The following is a 20,088-nucleotide window of genomic DNA, read 5'->3' on the forward strand; positions in this document are numbered from 1 at the left end:
CGCTGACAGTTGACATTTGACAAGCGTTCGTGAAATGAATGAAGTGGAATGAAGTTTACGATTTACTTTTTTTATCTCACCGGTCACTGGACGTTCGCAGAATGCGGTTCCTTTGGGATTTGCAGCACGTATATGATTAAAAAAAAGAGAGAAAACTTAATAAAATTGAAGTGCAGTGTGATTTTGTTGTGGGTTTAGAGATCAATTCATAATCATTATAATTTCCTTTATATGTTTTTTTCACTTCATTTCAACTTGTCGCTTAACTAAATAGTTACTAGGCTTATGAACCCTGCTATAACTTCAGGATAATCCACATGGATAATCTCATGGTTTTTGAAGGGCGTAGGGTGACGTGGGCCATAATTTTTTTTAATGTATTAGGTATATTAAATATGTTAAAACACAAATGGTGGCCTTACGTTTGGTCGTTTGGAATATGTTATTATTTAGAAATATATACCTATTTTAATATTAGAAATAATTTATTAGAAATATACAATTGGATACAGAGGTATGAAATGTAACGAAAATGGCTTCAGATCAATTCTTATAATAAGTTTAACGGTAATAGGATTATCACGTGTCGTGATTCAAGCGACCTTCACAATATATTTAATACATAAACGAATCCACATATTGTGTGACCAAGTAACTTATTTTAAGGAAATTAGTGTTTTTGTATAAACAAAGCAAAGTCAGACGGTTAAGTACCTCTTGGCTCTCTATTCATTTAAAATTAGAACAGGGGGTAACCCTAACCCAGGCTGTCTAGCGGATCACTTTCCGACACTGAATATAATTCACTAATTTATAGGACCCTCCTCGCCTCGTGATCGAATTTTTTCTATTCTTTATAAATTTATATACTTAAAGAACCCTGTTCATTTAACTTAATAAGTACCTAATTTTATTTTTCTGTAACTTCGTTTGAAATAAATTGATTGTTATATACTCAGTATATCGAATTCAGTTTGGATGATATAGAACACAAATAATTTTCTTAAATTCGTATTTATACAAAAATAAACGAAAAAAAGATCAAATTATGCTGTTAAATTTTAGATAAGTTTTAATAAAGGCCGGCTGTAAGATTGTGTTACATACCTACATATTATTATATGTATTGCAGACTGCACGAAATGAGGATTAAACTTTCGATCTCTGATTAAAATGCATGAAATACAGCCTTACCTTACTTACATGCCTTTGAAAATTGAGATAAAAAATATACATAAAATATGACTGTGGCTAAATTGTATTCGCATTTACAAGTAAAATCACCTCGACTGCTAACAGTCTAGTTTGATTTCACAGTTCGTTATTCATTGTTTGCCTCCCGGGCATATAAATACCAACTTATCTTACTACCTTACAGTGCAATAGATGTCCGTTGCCAACAGATTTTCTACCGAAGTGCTAAATTGCCACTCGACTATCGTCTTAAAGTGAAGGGTCTTAAGCTGTCAATTGCTCGTGGAGTCGAATAAAATAGGGGAGGTGTACACGTCGCATCGCGAGTCCATTGGTAGAAGGAGGTCAGTGTGCGCGCGAAGTGGGTCAGGGCGGATGCATCGGGCGCTCGGGGCCCGTCGGCGGCGGTCGGGCGCGCAGGCGCGGGTGGCACATCGATCGCCGCCCACGCGGCGCAGCGCTAAGTGTTCCGCGAGTCGTGACGCGAGTCCCGGGCTGTGCCCCTCGAAGATGGCGGCGTGAACGCGCGCCCGCGGCCTCCGGCGGTCATGCCGCGATGGCCAGAGAGGTAACCCTCATGCGACCGGCGCCGCCGCTTACGTAACCGATCACTGACACGCCCGGAGATGGTTATTATCACGCCCTCGTGCCTGCCCGTGTTCCCGTGTGCAGTAGTGCTAGTGCAGCAGTGCTCCATCTAGGGTCTGGTGCCGCAGCCGGCGTCCTGTTCTCGCGCGCCAAACCGCCATGCGCGCGTCCTTTTCTAGCCTATATGTGCACATGCAGTCTGCATTAGAACAAATCTTATCAACCCTCGTATTGTACATGTTACTATAATATATTAGAATACGTATGAAATAGATCGATTTTCCTCTTAAATATTATTCACAGAAATTCCTAACGGCATGGTTTGTTTTCTCTCAACAAAATATGAAAGTATTGATTTGAATGGAAATATGTAGATACAAAAGATAGGAGAAATAACTATAAAAATATGCATTAGAATGTTGGCACATGCGTGAATATAAAACCCGTAGCCCGTAGCAGGCCCGTAGCGGTTGCTGTAGCGCGTAGCATAGATAAAATAGATTTTTTACTACCGGGCTCTGTCGCAAAAATGTACATCACAGTCAACAAATTAATTTAATAATATTGTATACACAGAAATGTACGTACACTGTACAGCATAATATAATGTACATATTTACAGTAAATGGAAAGGTGGACGACCAGCATTTCGGCAGATGCTTTTATTTTAAAAAAATATTTCAATATAAGAATTTTGTAATTAAAATTATTCATTATTTCATTTCTTAACTATACAGATTCCTCTGCTAGTATTGCAATATAATTGGGATAAAAGTCTATATATTTGTTGTTGGTGTGTGAAATCAATAGAGCACTGTCGAAGAACCATCCAACAAGCACATTGCCAAGTGCTCTCAAATATTACTTACTTCATGTGAAATATTTTATTCTATTCTCAGAGCTACTTATAACTTTTTTTTATATTTAAAAGCAATTGAATGAATAATTATTCACTTCTCTTAAGTCGTATAGGGTTACGTTTTTTTAAGTATTTACCTATGAGGTTTATTTCATTAATCATTTATTAATATTAGTCTCTCAGTATTATTGAACTATATAATATAGTTTCACTTATTTTAAACGGAAATACAATATAACTTTCGTACTGAAACAAGTTATAGATTTGCAAAATTTTATCCGAAACAGTTGAGTAGTTTTACCATATATTATAGAGTTTACAATACAATCTAGTAATACATACATTATAATATGGTCTAAGAGCCTGTAGGACATCGACCTTTATCGATTATTAAATCTTTTTGATATTAAACATATCTGTTATTATCTGTCGAAAAGGGTTCAAGGCCATTTATTATTTATTAATTAGTGAGTCGAATGTTTTCCCTAACTTAACTCTGATGATGATGAACTGATGAAGAAACGTTTATTAGCGTCATTCTTATGATAAACAAACGTCACAAGTTCTTGACATAGATAATATGACCCCTAATTAGTTCTGAATTAAAAGAAACAGCAATGCAATAAAACCAGAAGCGTAGCGTGCCTTGGCGGGGCCCCGTATACAAATTTGTTTGGGGGCCCTTAGGAAGGGTAAAGATTTCTCACAAAAGAAAAAAAAATGTTTGCATTAAATTAAAACAAATATTTATTCATCATAATTACCTATCTGTCACTTATTTCAAAATTTTTAACAAAGAATACAAATTAAATATACACACAGGAGGCCAGAAAATTGCTTTTTTTGACTTATCATTTCTGAAAAAAAAATGGGAAGTTTTTAGTAAGTTTTGCTTACGCACGTTGGGGGCCCCCTTGGCACGGGGGCCCCGTATAATTGATACGGCAGACACGGCGGTAGCAACGCGCCTGAATAAGACAAATGCAAGACTATACAGGAACGAGATACTTACTACTTTTTAAATTCTTGATTATGTAGAGGGTGACGGAGTATCACCCACAAAAGTTCTCAAAAATTATGTACCGGTACGTAGTATATTATTATTAGTCTGTGGTACCGGTTATAGTATAACTGGTTGGCTTGGTTCGTAGTGGCCCTGCCTTCCGAGCCAGAGGTCGATTCCCACCCAGGGCAAATATTTGTGTGATGAACATAGATGTTTGCTCTGTATCTTGGTGTTATTATCTATATAATTATTTATTTAAAATTATATTATATGTATATTTATCAGCCGTCTGGTTTCCATAACACAAGCGGAAGCTTAGTATGGGATCAGATCGAGCCATGTGTGAAAATTGTCCAGAAATTGTCTTGGAATTGTCGTGATATAATTATCGTAATATTTCAAATTACCTTCCGTTTATGAATAATGTTATTTCGTATTTTATGTTGACTATAAAGCACTTATTTAATAAAATTTAACTAAAAATTAAAGTACATTATAGAAAACAATTACAATATACTCATAAAGGATTTAAATCAGCTAGGCTATTGGCGCTATATCTTCGTATCTATAAAAAAGATCTTGATTGTCCTCATCAAATATAATCCACCCTGAAGGACACTCCATCCTTAATTAAGTTTAAAGGAACAGTTACATACAAAAAGGCTATTAATACAAACTTTTTTATATCACCATATAATATTATTGAATAAACTACCCACTTTTAATAACCATAAATATTCTACCAAAATATGTAATTAAAACAACAACTTTTAAATAAATAAAAAATACGCTACGAGTTTTTGGAATGTCGGTTAAAAAAGAAGTCATGTTACTTAAACCACTTACCTACTCGTATTACTGAAGATTGGGCTCATCAGACTTTGTTTCCTATATGACTGACAAAAATTTGAAATCCTTTTCTATCCGGGTGGATGCGATGATAAACTAAATAAATGAATGAGAAAAATTGATAAAATTGAAATATTTTTGTGTTTGATAATTTAGTTAATGTATACCTAATAATTTTTTTCTGTAGGTAATCGATAACTTCAAGAGATGAGGTTGGCAATAATATCACTTCTAAATAAAAAAATCGTGATCTTGACACTTTACAAGTACGATTTTATCGTAATTCGTAATAGGTGTTGAATGTAAATACTAACACAGTTAAACTAAATACGTAAATTATACCTAATTTTAATATACTAAAATATGATATCGTTTGCTTTTTGTTTATTCAACAGTCATGTACCTATTGCCATATATTATAATGCTATTATAAGTACCTAACTAAGTTTAGAAGAAATTGATTTGTCCAATGTGCATAGGTAATTAGCTTGCACAACATTTATGTCTTTTCATACATACAATGTAAACAAAATAATGAATTCAATTAATCACAGTATACATAATTGACTTGTAAACAATACATACGTGTTTATTATTCTTTCAATAAACAGCTCGATAATATAGTATTTTTCATCGCGACATGCGTAGCTATCGATTCAGTCTAATGAAGTATAAGGAATAGGGTTCATATTAATACGATCGTTTCAAAATTAATGACCTCATAAAGATCCTCATAAACTTCTCCGAGATCAGTTTTAAGGAGATATGTTATGTTCATTTTTGGTGTATTCATACACGTGCCATAAGAAGGAATAGTAGCCGAAGATTTGAGTAAAGAGAGAAGATTTTTAAAATTTGCGATGTAATTTTTTTTCATTGAAAAATAATAGCTTTCAGAGCTTTGCATAACTCGCAATTTTTGATAGATCAGTTTGAAATGTTTTGAGTTCAAGTAACTTCATTTCTGACTTCAAAACTTTTAAATAAATATTATTAATTAAATTTAACATATAAACACAATTATAATATAGGTAGCTGTAGCGTAACCCTAATCCAAGCGGAGACAATATCCAAAAAACTAAATATCGTTGAACAACACGACTTTCTCTTAAATTTTTATTTATACAGGAGAAATATTTTCATAGATAAGTAGAAGTTTGAAGTCGCGATAAACAATTTTCTTTTATGAAAAATGTATTGATGGAAATTTATCTTTTCGAAAGAAACTGCGGGCAACAGCCTAGTTACTTACATAAAGTGCATATCTTTATTTTCCTATTTCTTAGAAACATGAATATTGGAATTTCATAGCAATAAAAAGTTTTCATAAAAAAATTACATTTTGAAATAGAAAAAAATAGAATGAAATAAATAACAACGGTTACGTTTTCTCATGAGAATATAAAATATATTAATTACATCATTAAGAAAAAAGTTACGAGCCATTTTAAAATAACCGCAAAATTTATTAAACCGTTTAATGAATAGAAAATTATAATTCATACTTCTGCTATATGGCAATCGTTCAATTTATTTATTTCGGTCCGTATTTACACTCTTAAAATTTCCATGCAGTTCGTGCTCATTAAATTTAGGCAGCTCTTAAATCGTTTTCAGTTTAGCATCACGAATCTACTGAAGGTGTATATAGTATCAATAGCCATTGTTAGCATTAATATGAGTAGTTTATGCGAGGCCTGTTCAACCGTGAAATCATTTAAGTATGTGCCACAAAATAATTAATCATAACTGATAAAAAAGTAGATAAATCCATACTAATATTATAAATGCGAAAGAACTCTGTCTGTCTGTCTGTTACTCAATCACGCCTAAACTACTGAACCAATTTGCATTAAAATTTGGTATGTAGATATTTTGATACCTTAGAAAGGACATAGGCTACCTTTTATTGCGAAATATGTACCACGGGCGAAGCCGGGGCGGACCACTAGTATATTAAAAAGCACTCGATAATTTAGAACAGGCATGTGTAATTTAAGAGTGAGATAGGTGGCAAATGTGAAAATTCTTTAAGGGCAAGCTGTCAGATCGCTGTTCTCATTAAGGCCCGTCTCAGAACTTAATATCTCGGTATTTGGAGCCTCCTCTTCAATGTTATAAAACTATTTCTGTAATAACGTTCCACCCCGTATTTTCCTTTGTAAGAAAAATTTGCTTTATAATGCAAGATTCAACGTAACTGACGTTGAATTTTTTGCTTTAATTACTTAGGTACTTCGTTTAGAAAGGGTTTTGAAAATAAATTAGACGAGATACTAGATAGTGCGATGCCTTTTAGGTACAGTATTTTAGAAATTAGGTCTCATAATTTATCATTTTAATTAAAATGATAAAATAGGAGACCTAATTGACTGCATTGTTTTTAATTGTTCACTTATGTAACTAAGAAGTTAATGATGACAGTATTTATACATTTCGAACGTGTTTAATATGATAATGACAATGTAGTCGACAGATAGACATACACAATACACATACATTTTATACTCGTACACAATATTTGGAGCTAATTAAGCCCAGGATTTTCTATCGATCAATAGAGAAAAATAATAATTAATAAGCTATTTAAGCCATTTTTGTCAAGTAATTCTCGGTAGATATCAATGTATGAAATGAGTTGTTAGAGATTTTTATAGGTGCTAACTGCTAAGCATTTTTGAGATATATAACAACAGCAATGTATGAGACTAGCGGTCCGCCCCGGCTTTGCCCGTGGTACATATTTCGCAATAAAAGGTAGCCTACGTTCTTTCTCAGGGTCTAAAGATTATCTGTGCCAAATTTCATCAAAATCGGTCCAGTAGTTTATGCGTGAAAACCATATACATACAAACATAATTACAAACCTTTCCTCTTTATAATATTAGTATAGAAAATATTATATTCACACTCATAAAAAATCAAATACACCTTTTTACTAATCCACTAATAAGACTAGATATAGGAAATATCTCTATATTCTTCTAGCTCGTAAATCTCCACTTTTCGTATTGATCTTATTATTTTTCATTACATGTTTAACGAAAAAAATTTGAAATAAATTTACTTACATTATCAAAGGCGTTTAAATCACGTCGATATTCTTTTTTATATATAAAAATGAATCGCAAAATGTGTTGGTAAGCGCATAACTCGAGAACGGCTGAACCGATTTCGATAATTCTTTTTTTATTATATTCCTTGAAGTACGAGGATGGTTCTTATGTAGAGAAAACGTAAACATGTACCACGGGTGAAGCCGGGGCGGACCGCTAGTATTTTATAAAGGTTAACATGTAATTTAATACGTAAAAAATTGCGGACTCCCACTGTTTCGCAACAGTAAAGGTTAACATCATTTATTTATTTATTTATTTATTTATTAGACACACCAATAATGACTCAATTAATACAATTTACAGAAATACATTAATAATTATTTCATAAACTGAATTGGCCATAAAGCAGGCGTATACAACAATAATTATAAAATAATGTCTTAAAATTTTTCAGTTTTAAAAGTCTAAAAATACATAATCAAATTTATCATCCATTGACGAAAAAAATAAATATAAAACATAAAATTCATCACATAATTAAAAATTTATCAAGAATACAAATTAATACTACAATGATAACATGATTAAAATTTTGTCATTTTAAACATCCATGAAATAAAAAATATATAAAATTCAATTAAAACATGGCAATTTAATCATTGCGTAGGTCTGTTATTTTATGTAGAAGTTACAATAAAGATAATATTTTAATAACATTTTCATTCATTGCAAATTGCAATACTTTTATATTTATTGGTATGAATTATGTATTAATAGAAACAGTTTATGCAACTCGTCAACTTTCTTCTTGTTGTAAGGTTGGCAATACTGCGTCACTTACACATAATCGTCTTTTCGATCGCATTTAAAAAAAAGATAAATAAGTTTTGAAAGGACCATTCTGATTTAAATCATCCTTTTACAAAAAATATACAAAGGTTGAAAATATGAGGCATAAAGAAAAACTAGATTATGTCCTATTTGTCCTTTCCATCTGTACATTATATCATTTAAGGTTAATTAAAGAAAAATTACAAAACATTACACCTGATAAAGGGCACACGAATTATGTCCATCTACATCGTTTTCAATAAACCACGGTATAAATTGATTCTATAAAAAATAATCAGTGTCTGTTGCAAGCAGCGTCGAGACAAATGTGTTAAATTCATTTTTCCTACGTTTGATCCATTAAATGCACCAATATTGAAAATCGTAACCATTTTCCATTTTGCATGGAAACGTGGCTATGAATTCCGCATATTTTTTGATTCTAATGCATTTGCATAGCTAGAATAAGTAATGTAGGTAGAGATTTCTACGTGAATTTATGTGTTTCATAGCTTTAAATATTCGTTTTATTACTTTCATACTAATTATTTAATTGTAGTTAATTATAACTAGCGATCAAGTTTTAGAGAGAATTTCGAATACATTTTTGTTGCCGGAAGTTCATACAAACTCAAACTCAAACATTAATTTATTCAATTAGACTTCTTTTAGAAGCACTTTCGAATCGTCATTACATATTTTTACTAACTACCACTGCTATAATTTACACCGATACAGGCATAACGAAACACGTAATATAATTTTAAACAATCCTGATAATCTTATAAATCTGTATAGTACTTAAATAATTAATGAAAAATAGCATAAATTTCTAATAAATAGCATTGTCTACAAAACTTGCTACGAGAATATCGTAGCTCATGAGTTCGTAGCACGGCAACGTTTAAATACAGCTTTACCGTATCGTGTAGACCGGATTCGATCATATTGAAATATTTGTAATTGCTTTTATTTTTATCCTATCAAAATAAATTATAAATAATTTGGAAAATCCAAAAGTGCACGCCTCATAATTTTTTTTTAATAAATATTTATTAATTATTATTTTTGTTTATTTAATAACAATTAAACCACATCGAATCAGACCCTGAAAAATGAAAGGGTTCTATTCCTAAGCATACTCAAGCGTAAGAGAAAAAAAAAGACTCGATTAGTAAAGTATTTCGGTCGCTATCGTGTTAACAAGAAAAAGGATCCGCACATACAGACACACGGACGTCCAAGACAGAACTTTTTTAAACTGTTTTTTAACTAGTTTAAATAACAAAAATGACATCAAAAATATCATGAACGTTAAAAATAGTGTTTTTTCTTAATATGTGTGTGTATGTATTATCTTACAAGTGCAATGTATGATACATAAAGACATTTTAAGTTTGAAAAATCAGATGTTTTGCGCGAAGTGACAGTAGTACCCACCTCAACGCTTCGCTTATGAGGCGTGCAATAATATGAAAACATGGAAAGCTTAAAGATGTAATTCACCGTAAAATCGTATTTGCTACAAAACATTCACGCTAAAAGCGAATCACAAAATAGTGTTGCAATCCATTCATCATATCGACGCTCTACGAGTTCTGACAGTGGGTTAAATACTTTTTAATATCCACACGAAAAGTGCATCATTGGTGTTGTTAATTTCGAAGATGTTACGGCATCGGACGGGCGCTGCAGTGCGGGTCTGAGGCCTCAGCGGGGGTGTGCGGCGCGCGGGGCGGGGGCTCCCTCCGCCCTCAGAGGGAAGGAGGCCGCGACCCGGTCACGAGTTACGATTCGCGAGGCAGCAGAGCCGCCGCGGCGCTCGCCGGCGCACCGCGCCGTCCAACTCTATTTAACCTCTAAAAACTATAATTATATTACATATATTACGTACTTAATAGCATTTTATTTTTCCGCGTGAACCTGTAATTGGATTACGAGAGCGTCGGATTATTACGTAAAGTTGTTGAGTGGCAATGACGTTCGCATTTGTCAAGTTTTACCGTGCAGTGATACAGAAATGTTTTTATAGATATTATTTACGCGATTTTATATATTATAGGAATACTTATTGAACGTTGTGCTTTTCCATTTAATGGACAATAAACGTTTCTAATATTTTGTGATTACGATTTGTTTTCAAAATGTTATGTAACTGTAAAACAGTATGTTTAACATTACGTACCATTTTTGTCTGTCGATTAATGAGTTGATATTTTTATAATGTTTTACTTTAAAGGATAGACAATTAAGTGGACTTTGAGTGAAGTGAGTGCCGTCAAAATGATTGTCGAAATACAAGAGGTAATTTTAGTAATCATTGACCTTAGCTGCATCCTCATCGCTCATTCCGAAATTTGAAATTATTTGCCAATTTATTTTACACCAATCCCGTTAAAACATCTGAAATATTTTTTAACATCCCTCTTCTTCATAAACCACCCCAATAACTAATACGGAATGCAGTATGTTTCATTTGCTTATTAAAGCGGTCAGTTTTGATAAATAAAATGTTTACGCACAAAATTATATCAGAAGTTTACGTACATTATATGAGTATCAGCTGATTTGAAACATTCAACATATAGGCATTACACATTGACGGAAGTGGATATGAACAGTCTTGTTATTTATGCCCACTGTTGGGACAGTTTAGATTAAAGATCGTAGAAGGAGTCAGTAGGTCAACGCACAGTGCGTGCAGGGGCGTGTCAGTGAGTTGGGCATGTGCGGGATTGTAAGGGGGTTACGAGGGGTCCGCGGGGCGGGGGCGCAGGTCGCTCGGGCGTTGCACCCAGTGCAGTCTTGCAGCTAGTGCAGGCTAGCAGGACATCGGCTACGCCGTAGCTGATACGACGCACCGCGTAGCACGCGCATGATTTTTCAGTTTATGCTTTGTTTTAGTCATAAGCCCTCATTTCATGAAACATTTTTGACATTTTCATACCTTTGCAGATTGTAAATAATAAATGATGAATAATTATAAAACGTTCAAGCGATACTTTTTGCTACGATGGAAAAATGAATAAATGATGTGTCCCAAGGTCTTCGAATATTTTCTTTTTTTGTAATTAGATAAATATTGTAAAATTAAACACTTATTTAGGTTTTTCATGCACTAGTTTTAAATCGCTTATTTCAACCATTTAATTCAAATTTCAAAAGGAACATTATCGAAATTAATTCATTACTTCCTATCCCATAATTGCTAATATTAAAAGTATTTTGTCTCCGTATTGTTTGTGATTTAAGCAATGTTTAGTGTGATTAATTACCTTACGATTATTTTATACTTGTTAACAATTTGTACTTATACTTGTATGATATGAAAAATCAAGGCTCCTTATTTTGTAATTGCTACTGTATTGATATCATTGCACAGAAGATAAAATCTTGCATAATTAGTTTTTACATTTGTTGAAAGTTTATTATAACATTTAGATTGTTCTGGAATTAATTACTAAATAATGCGATAGATACAAAATGATACGCTAGGACTAATAGGGTAGTATCAAAATAAGTAATATGAAAAGATCTAAGCAGTTAGCAGGGTTACGTTAATGAGAATGATTTCTTTCAGGAGGTTAGAGGAAAGAGGCCTTTCAAGATATGGGACAGCTCTCGTAATGTAAGAAAGGGGTTGGTAGTCACTAGCTTTGAGGAGTTAATACATAGAGGTCAGTATCCTAGGTTTTTAAATAGTATATTATAATACTTACGAACACTATTAATGTTGTGGAACTAACCGATAGGGAGATGGGTATAAAAAAATTATTAAAAATAAAAAATGTGTATTACGATCGGTATTTTAGACGTAAGAGGAAAGAGAACACTAAGTCTAGGTCTACCTATTTTTAGATAACTAAAATCTTATCACTAAAGCATATTGATTGTTGTAGCAGAATGTATGTGCTACCGTTCTCTACGTAGACAAGACTGCAGTTTTTCATTAAAAAAAAAATTAATTGAATAGTATATATACATAGATCGAATACTGATGCTTCCAAGTAAAACTCTAAATCGCCAATCTCTTTATCAAAATTTTAATTTTTCCTTACATTTGAAGATCCCTGAAAATGATACCGATCGCGATTTAACCATAGGTATCTAAGCATAAATAATATTTTTCTAATGGTTGGAGAACATTTTAAACATGTTATTGTTTGTCATTGAAAATTGTATCAGTTCAAAATAATTATATATTATCGTAAACTATTATTAAAAAGTTTATTTATCTTTAGTTAAACAAAATCCCACAAAAAGTGATTAAGCGCTAAATTCATACCTTGAATCTTGACATTATTACAATCACATTACAATCATAGAGTTGTCATTTTGATTATTTTTTTTTACATACTTACACTTGTTGCATCATTATAAAATGAAACCAACCGTGCTTTTAAATTTGACTGATGACAACTTCTACCTACTAAGGATAAATCAAATTATTGTTCCTTACTTTTGTTTTTTACAAAATAAATGAACCAATAGGTATATCCTATGGGTATATCCTTCCCAATAGTTTTCCCAAAATTATCGTATGCCTCATATACGCACATAACCAATTATGATGTCACCTAAGCCTAACACCTGGTGTGAGGAATGCACATTGCACATCTGTAAACTGTTTACGGCAGGTCAATAGAATTTCTCACGGTTGTACGCTTGACCTGCTTTCCTGGTCGCGCCCTGGTCAGTCCCCAGCGGTGCTACGTGCAAAGTGCACGTCTTACACACGTTTTTACTATGAAGTAATTAGTGTACGATAGACTACTACTACGAATCGGTTTAAAGGGGCGCGGTTGCGTAAGTTAAAATAGGGTATGCAGAAGTTTGAAAGTGCTAGTGATTTTTACTTATCACATTAGGAACTAATATAATATGTAGGTATATGACTTTAATGCACGTTACATAATACTTATGATTAAATCATGAATCAGTTCATTTAAATTGATTTACAAACTGGTGGTATCTATATACCTAACTACAAACAAGGCTCTTCGCGTCCATATTGTCCTAATTTTAAGTCCTTTTACGTGAAAGCGTACTCAAGCGTATCAATCTAATGGCCACAATTGGATTGTAGGAAAGGAGAAGTTATCGGTAGCAGCGAGTGAGCCCGTGCGGCTGGTGCTCGAGAGCGACGGGACGCAGGTGGAGGACGGCGAGTACTGGCGGACTCTGCCCCCCAACACCGTGCTGCTGCTGCTGCGGCAGGGCGAGCGATGGTACCCCACTGGAGTCGACGTCATCAAGGCCGGTACGTTCTATATCTATACTGGTCCAATTTGAAAAATTCTTTCAGTGTTAGATAGCCCATTTATCGAGGAAGGCTATAGGTATATCATCACGCTAAGACCAACATGAGCGGAACAATCGGGTGAAACCGCAGAGAACAGTTAGTAATTAATAGTTTACGATGCTACGTCTGCTCTTGCAATAATATTTATATTGCAGGAATATTTATATTATAGTAATTTGCCATTGAGAGCACTCAGATGGAATTTTTTTTATTGCTCGGAGCGCAATTTTATATTATAGCTTTATCTTCTTCGATAAATGGCCAAAAAATCAGTAACATTCGAACCAGTAGTTTCTGAGATGGGCGCGTTGAAACAGACTAATAAAAAATCGTTTTCATTATAAAAAACTGATTGGTGAGTTCCCATAAAAATTGTTATTTGTGTGTGAAATATGCGATCAGGCATTATTTTTAACATACCAACAGGTGGTGCATCATTTTTATAATATGATGTTTTATTTTACGAGGAATTTATATATGAATCCTGTTTAATTTAAATTCCCGAAACATTCTATCAGGAACACGATTACATTATATTGATGTATTAACCTGTCTTATGAAAAGATTTTATAAAATGTATTTTCATAGCCACACAATTTAAAATTAAAATACAAACATAACATTTTATTGCATTAAGTTTACGCTTCATTTAAATTGTAACACATTCCAGATTCCTTTGTAATTCATGTCGATTTATTTGTTACGGTCTCAACAAAATACTTTAATTCTTTTCCAGCGATATCGGCAATACCAAAAATAGTATGCGAAACGATCCACGCGCTCGAGTTGCACGATGAGACTCCTTCATGGAAGATCATGGACAACAAGGGGCGAGTTACCGTGGTGCTGCACTGGGACCAGCGGCCGCAGGCGTCGCCCGCCGCGCGCTCGCCGAGCCGCCAGGCCAAGCCCGACCGCCGGCCCTCGCTGGTCATCCAGACGTCGCTAGACAGGCCGCAGCCCCCGCCGCCGCACATCACCGTCGTCAACCACGACGAGCCGGGGCCCGCGCGCGGCCGCCTGTCGCGCGCCTCCTCCTCGCTCGACCACCACGTGCACACGGCGGAGTGCCGCGCCGCCGCGCCCCCGCACGCCGGCCCGCACTCCGCCCACGCCCCGCCCCCGCACCAGCACCGGCCTTCCACGGACGAGTGCGACTTCCACTGCTGCGCTCTGCACGAGGAGGGCCGACGCATCGCCGTACACAAAAGCGTAGCCACGTCGCCCATACAAGATTCCCAACCGCGCGCTTCACCACAGGGTCGGCCGAAAGGCCACGTTCGCTTCCTGGACGCTGAATCGGCCCGGCGCGGCGAGCGGGACTCTTCCGAAAGCGAAACGGAAAACACTCTGGTGGAAGACGAGGCTGTGACGTCGGAGAAGTTTCTTCTTCTAATAGATCAGCTCAGCGTCGATCAGAAACGTCATCTCACCATTAAAGATATAGGTATCATATTAGAAAGATTAAGCTCGAAAATATTGGACGTCGAGCGGCTCGACCGCGAATCGGAGTCTGACGATTGTTACAACTGGACGATCAAGGCGACCATACGCGGGGACGCGCTGCGGGAGCTGGGCGTGATATACAACGGCAATTACTACGCGATCAGTGAACACCCGGGCTACCGGGAGGAGAACGAGGAGGCGGGAGACGAGGGCGAGGAGGAAGAGGAAGAGGACAGGCTCTGATCGGGCCTGTGCGGCGCCGCCGTGCCCGCCGCCGCCGCGCTCCGCCTGGCGCTGTGCCGCGTCGCCGCACGCTGATCGCCGCACTGCCCTCGTCGCAACGCCCACTGCCCGCCGGATCTCCCCCGTGTGACACGACTCGACGGAACCGCATCCGATTGCCGCGCACTTGCCGAACGTGTTTTATAGAAGAATTCGAATTCATTCTGGTGCATCGGGTGCGTGTTCGACTACAATTTTAGCGACATTTTGGCTCGGAACGTAGTTTAGAGCGTGATAGGTCGCACTTAGAGACTTTTATGAAATTTTGCCGCGGCCGCCTCGCGCCGTCCTCGCGACTTCGTCTGCGGGGCGAGGCGATGCCGAGGCCTAGTTAATAAATAGTGAAATTAATATAAGTAAAACTGACTTCCTATCATTTTCTAAGATGACTAATTAAGCGTGCCGCTGACGATCACGACGGTGGCTCAGTTCCCGCGCCGGTGCTGGGACTGGGAGCGAGCGGCGACGTGTACACGATGTATTGCCCCGTCAACAGACATGGTATCTGCACAAATGTATATCATCGAGTTTGTTTTCAGTATGTAATTAGATATATAATAAATTATACACAATTTAGCGACTACTCAAGAAATCAAATTTCATAATACATTAGTATATTTGGTACGAATTAACGATTTTATCTCCTCTCCGACTTTACAGTGTGCCAAATTTTCGTATTACTTTACAACCGTGCTTTATTTATTTTCTATTTTGGCCTAAGCATCGTTTACAATTTTTACAAACTTCCTTGTTACGTTGGTCACTTACATCGTTCATAATGTAACACGACTCTATATATACGTGAATAAAAAACAATAAATATAGAAAAATTAGTCTATTATACACGAGACGTTCGTATTCGGTATAGGAAATTAAATAATTACAGGATAAGGCAAAAAAATATTGCTCATAATATATTCGTTTATGTACGTGTTTGCGATATCGGTTGTCGAATAGGGAATAGTTGGGTCTTCTGGCAAATGAGTCTGAGCGAGCAGATACTGTATCGTAGACTGCACAGAGTCGCTACCTTGTAACATTCGACCTTTGAAGGACACAGGCTTGTCGTCGATGCCGGAATAGAAAGCGATACTTCAGAGAGAGTGAGTTAGGAAATATGATACCTAGATAAAATAAATTATACTTACTAATCGATAAAATTACCTACACTGTTATAAAAGAGGTTGTAATAAAAATATGAATAAACCACGATTGCATCTTATCATCGTGCAGAATCGACATGGTAGTAGTAAGTTGGGTCTTGTATCTAGCTCTATGGTATTGTAGTATTATTGTAACGTTTTTAATTTTTGTATAGTACAGTCATGACACACTGTTGTATGATATATGAAATTTAATAAGTTTTACAGTCCCGCCGGGGCGTCATAAATTGTATAGTTATTTAAGGTTAATATTAATGATTATTAAATTATTATTGGGTAAGTACAGGTCGCCAACACATGTCATGAGGTCACGGATTCACGCGTAATGTCTAGTTTGGTGCACGAAGCCTGTACGTGTTATGTGATGTCCTTTTATTGTTTAATTATTAATAATATTATGTTAAATAGTCCATGAAATCGCATCGAAATCCGAATACTCCGGTAAGAGCTTTAATTGTTTCTGCTCAATATTATACAAAATACCTTTAGAAATTAGTCACATTTAGGCTTGTCTCCAAATCTACCGTAATCATAAAATTAATATACTTACTTAGCTATTTAAAAAGGTATCTAACTATTCGTATACATTAATTTAGATGGTTTTGAAAAATGAATTTGAGATTGTCTCTACAATAGAGACAACATTAGATATGTATCTACCTACATAAAAAAATCGAATTAAAAAAAGCACAGTTTCTAGGTTATAATATCCAGTGAAGTCAAGAATTGAAAGTAAATTCCAATATCAAAAAATATACCTATATATAATATGATTCTTCATCACGGTATATAGAAGGCAATAAAAATATACTTTCTAGGTATGTACATTGTACAAATATTGTTTACATTTATACACATAAACATAAAAAAAGCGATGTTCATGGACTATTTCATACCGTCTTTTGATATTTTGATACATAATTAGTAATTTTATTTTAAGGAGTCTGTTAAATAATTAATTAATTTCTAAAATTACTCTTACTAATAAATTTAGGCGAATCTACTAGTACAGAACAAGTGGCTGAGTTTTTATGAAGCATTGTGGATTTTAGGATACTTTAAGAGAATTTGTAACTTTAACGATATATAAAAATAGTTACATGTCAAACGAACTATGAAACCGACAAAACATGAAACAAGTTATATTATGTTTAATACTTAATTTCGTCATATAGAAGTCTAATTTCCCAGATAATTTTATGCATTATAAGTGTACATTTTCAATTTTTATCTTTAGTGAAGAGTTTATTATTGGTTTTATATTTGCAAATCTCTACTTTTGCAATAAAAAATACAGTATTCAGTAAACATAATAATATACACTCCACAATTCTGTACAATATATATAAAAGACAGTGACTTTCAATTAAATACATCAATTTTGATTTTTACAATACATATTATTATATCTTAATTAAAAAAAAATTATACCTAAAAATGCATGTGTTTTGTGAAAAAAGTCCTTCAATAATATCGAAAATAATCAAACTTTTCAAATTGATCAGTGTTTACAATTTACATCGATGATTTGAGTGTTAAAAAATATATATCAAAGGGAAAAAAATGACGACGCAAAAGGCACAGATCGGATATCCTAAATGAATTAGCATTTTCTGATATGGAAATGATTTACGTTTACCGTTTTATCGTCCAAAATCGGCTAAAATCTATTGTAAATAGGTTTTCACGTCTGTCTTTGTGTCTGTATGTATAACCATTGATTACATTCATACAATGTTATAAATTACTTATAGTAATTGTCGTAAATAAAGGAGATTATTTATTACTTAATTCAGTATTAAACGATTTTAATTATCTAAGTATTAATGTACCTAATTAGTAAAAATATTGTGTTCACTTATTTTTTTAAACGTTCTACTCATTGTTTAAAGTATTTTTATTTTTTAAGAAATGTGTTAAATATATTATGTACTAACTACTTAGTTATATATATTATGATACAAATAGTATGAAATATTTTCGATTGACTAGTCATTTAATCATTTTAACATAAGGAATTATGTTTAAATTAAATTGCTATCTATTAGTTGAGTTATTGTCTATATTTTATCAACTTGTTTTCCTTGATTTAGTTCATATTAAATTTCTGGTAATATTAAATTATAATAATCATTATCGAATATATTAGCATACTCAATTTAAAGCAAATATATGTTTGTACAGGTTTTAATAAGTTTATGATGTTATCATACGTTACGCACACATTAATAAAATAAAACATTATATTTATTGACATTATGTTTTAAGCTTATGGAAATTATTATTTATTTTTATTTATATGTATATCTTACGAAGATAATGCTTGTATGACAATTAAACACGAGAAATTTCATTATTTATAAATTAAGGTGTTTGAAAATACATTTTTAAACGATTGCTTCTGAAATAATTGTGTGAAATATTGTTTAGATTTCACGTCACATTTACACTAATAATTTCAATATGTATGGGAAATTTTATTAGTGAAACATACACTGTAAATATGTTTTTCGATTATGAGATGAATAAAATATAAAAATATATGAGTGTTAGTGGCGTAAAGTTTCCAAAGCCATAGACGCACCTGAGTCGTAGTTGCAAAGTTTTAATAATTATGTTTAGTAGACGACTCGAAAATTGGGATAACATTTTTGATATAACGATGAAATGTTTAGCATTTTGTTATAATTATAGTTTCCTTAGAGGTATCGATGTTGGAGGAATCGATTGCGAACTGCCCTATCGTAAACGTTTTGGATGGATGAGTGCAAACGTACTTATTGCGACGTTATTCGTGATGCTTGAAATTATTTAGTTACGTCATCTCCATGTAAAGTGCCAAAATTTTTATAATTGTACCCTTTGTACCTCGGAGTCGGAGTCTTTGACAATAAATCACGATGAAAACCGAATATAATTAATATTAATATGTAATATGTAGGTACTACAAAGACTTCGACACCTTCATCGTTTTAGCTAAAGTAATTTTATTTGTATCCCTCATAGACTGAGGCAGGACCGGATTTTGTTTGTTAAATTAAGTGATGTACCCAAAAAATTCACTGCCACTAATTTAAAAATAAAAATATTGGAAATGATATGATAATTTATTTATTTTTTTAACATCCATATATACCGACTTAAGTACTTATATCCTTTAATACATTCTAATTATTTGACAAAACACGTTGTTATTGATTAGTAGAGCCCTATTTCGTTTTAGCGGAATGTTCTAGCTCAATTTGTGACTCTTGAGTCTTGGGACTTGGTCAATGCATTTATATTCTTCTGGATTAGATAATAGTTTAAATACCTAAGCTAAAATGCTTATTTAAAGAATAATATAATGCAGAAAGAATATATTTTCTTTGTGATTATTAAACACTAAAGCGACTGGACTGTTCTTAAAAAAATAGTTTCATCAGTTAATAATTTTATTTTCTTGTTTATTAGATACCAATTTACGCATTACATTCGTCAATTTGAAGGCAAATTCATACTTCACTCAC

General features: G+C 34.0%; 2 protein-coding genes across 3 annotated transcripts in view; both read left to right on the forward strand.

The window, feature by feature from the left end:
• l(3)mbt (lethal (3) malignant brain tumor) overlaps positions 1-20,088 on the forward strand; it is a 250,249-nt gene that overhangs the window by 47,930 nt on the left and 182,231 nt on the right. The gene's annotated exons all lie outside the window — the stretch shown is intronic.
• On the forward strand, positions 10,203-19,677 carry Drep2 (DNA fragmentation factor-related protein 2). Of its 2 annotated transcripts, none has more exons than XM_089698813.1 (4): positions 10,203-10,690; positions 11,967-12,063; positions 13,473-13,646; positions 14,425-19,677. In XM_089698813.1, the coding sequence occupies exons 1-4, from the start codon at positions 10,670-10,672 to the stop codon at positions 15,375-15,377; spliced, it is 1,245 nt and encodes a 414-aa protein (XP_089554939.1). In that variant the 5' UTR covers positions 10,203-10,669; the 3' UTR covers positions 15,378-19,677. The 2 variants fall into 2 exon arrangements, with proteins under 2 accessions (XP_089554939.1, XP_089554940.1); XM_089698814.1 differs by lacking the exon at positions 10,203-10,690 and adding an exon at positions 11,351-11,430.

This window comes from Colias philodice, chromosome 9, assembly GCF_061535455.1.
Source record: "Colias philodice isolate Cphi_HAF_F1 chromosome 9, ilColPhil1 Martin Lab GWU primary, whole genome shotgun sequence".
Lineage (NCBI taxonomy): Eukaryota > Metazoa > Arthropoda > Insecta > Lepidoptera > Pieridae > Colias > Colias philodice.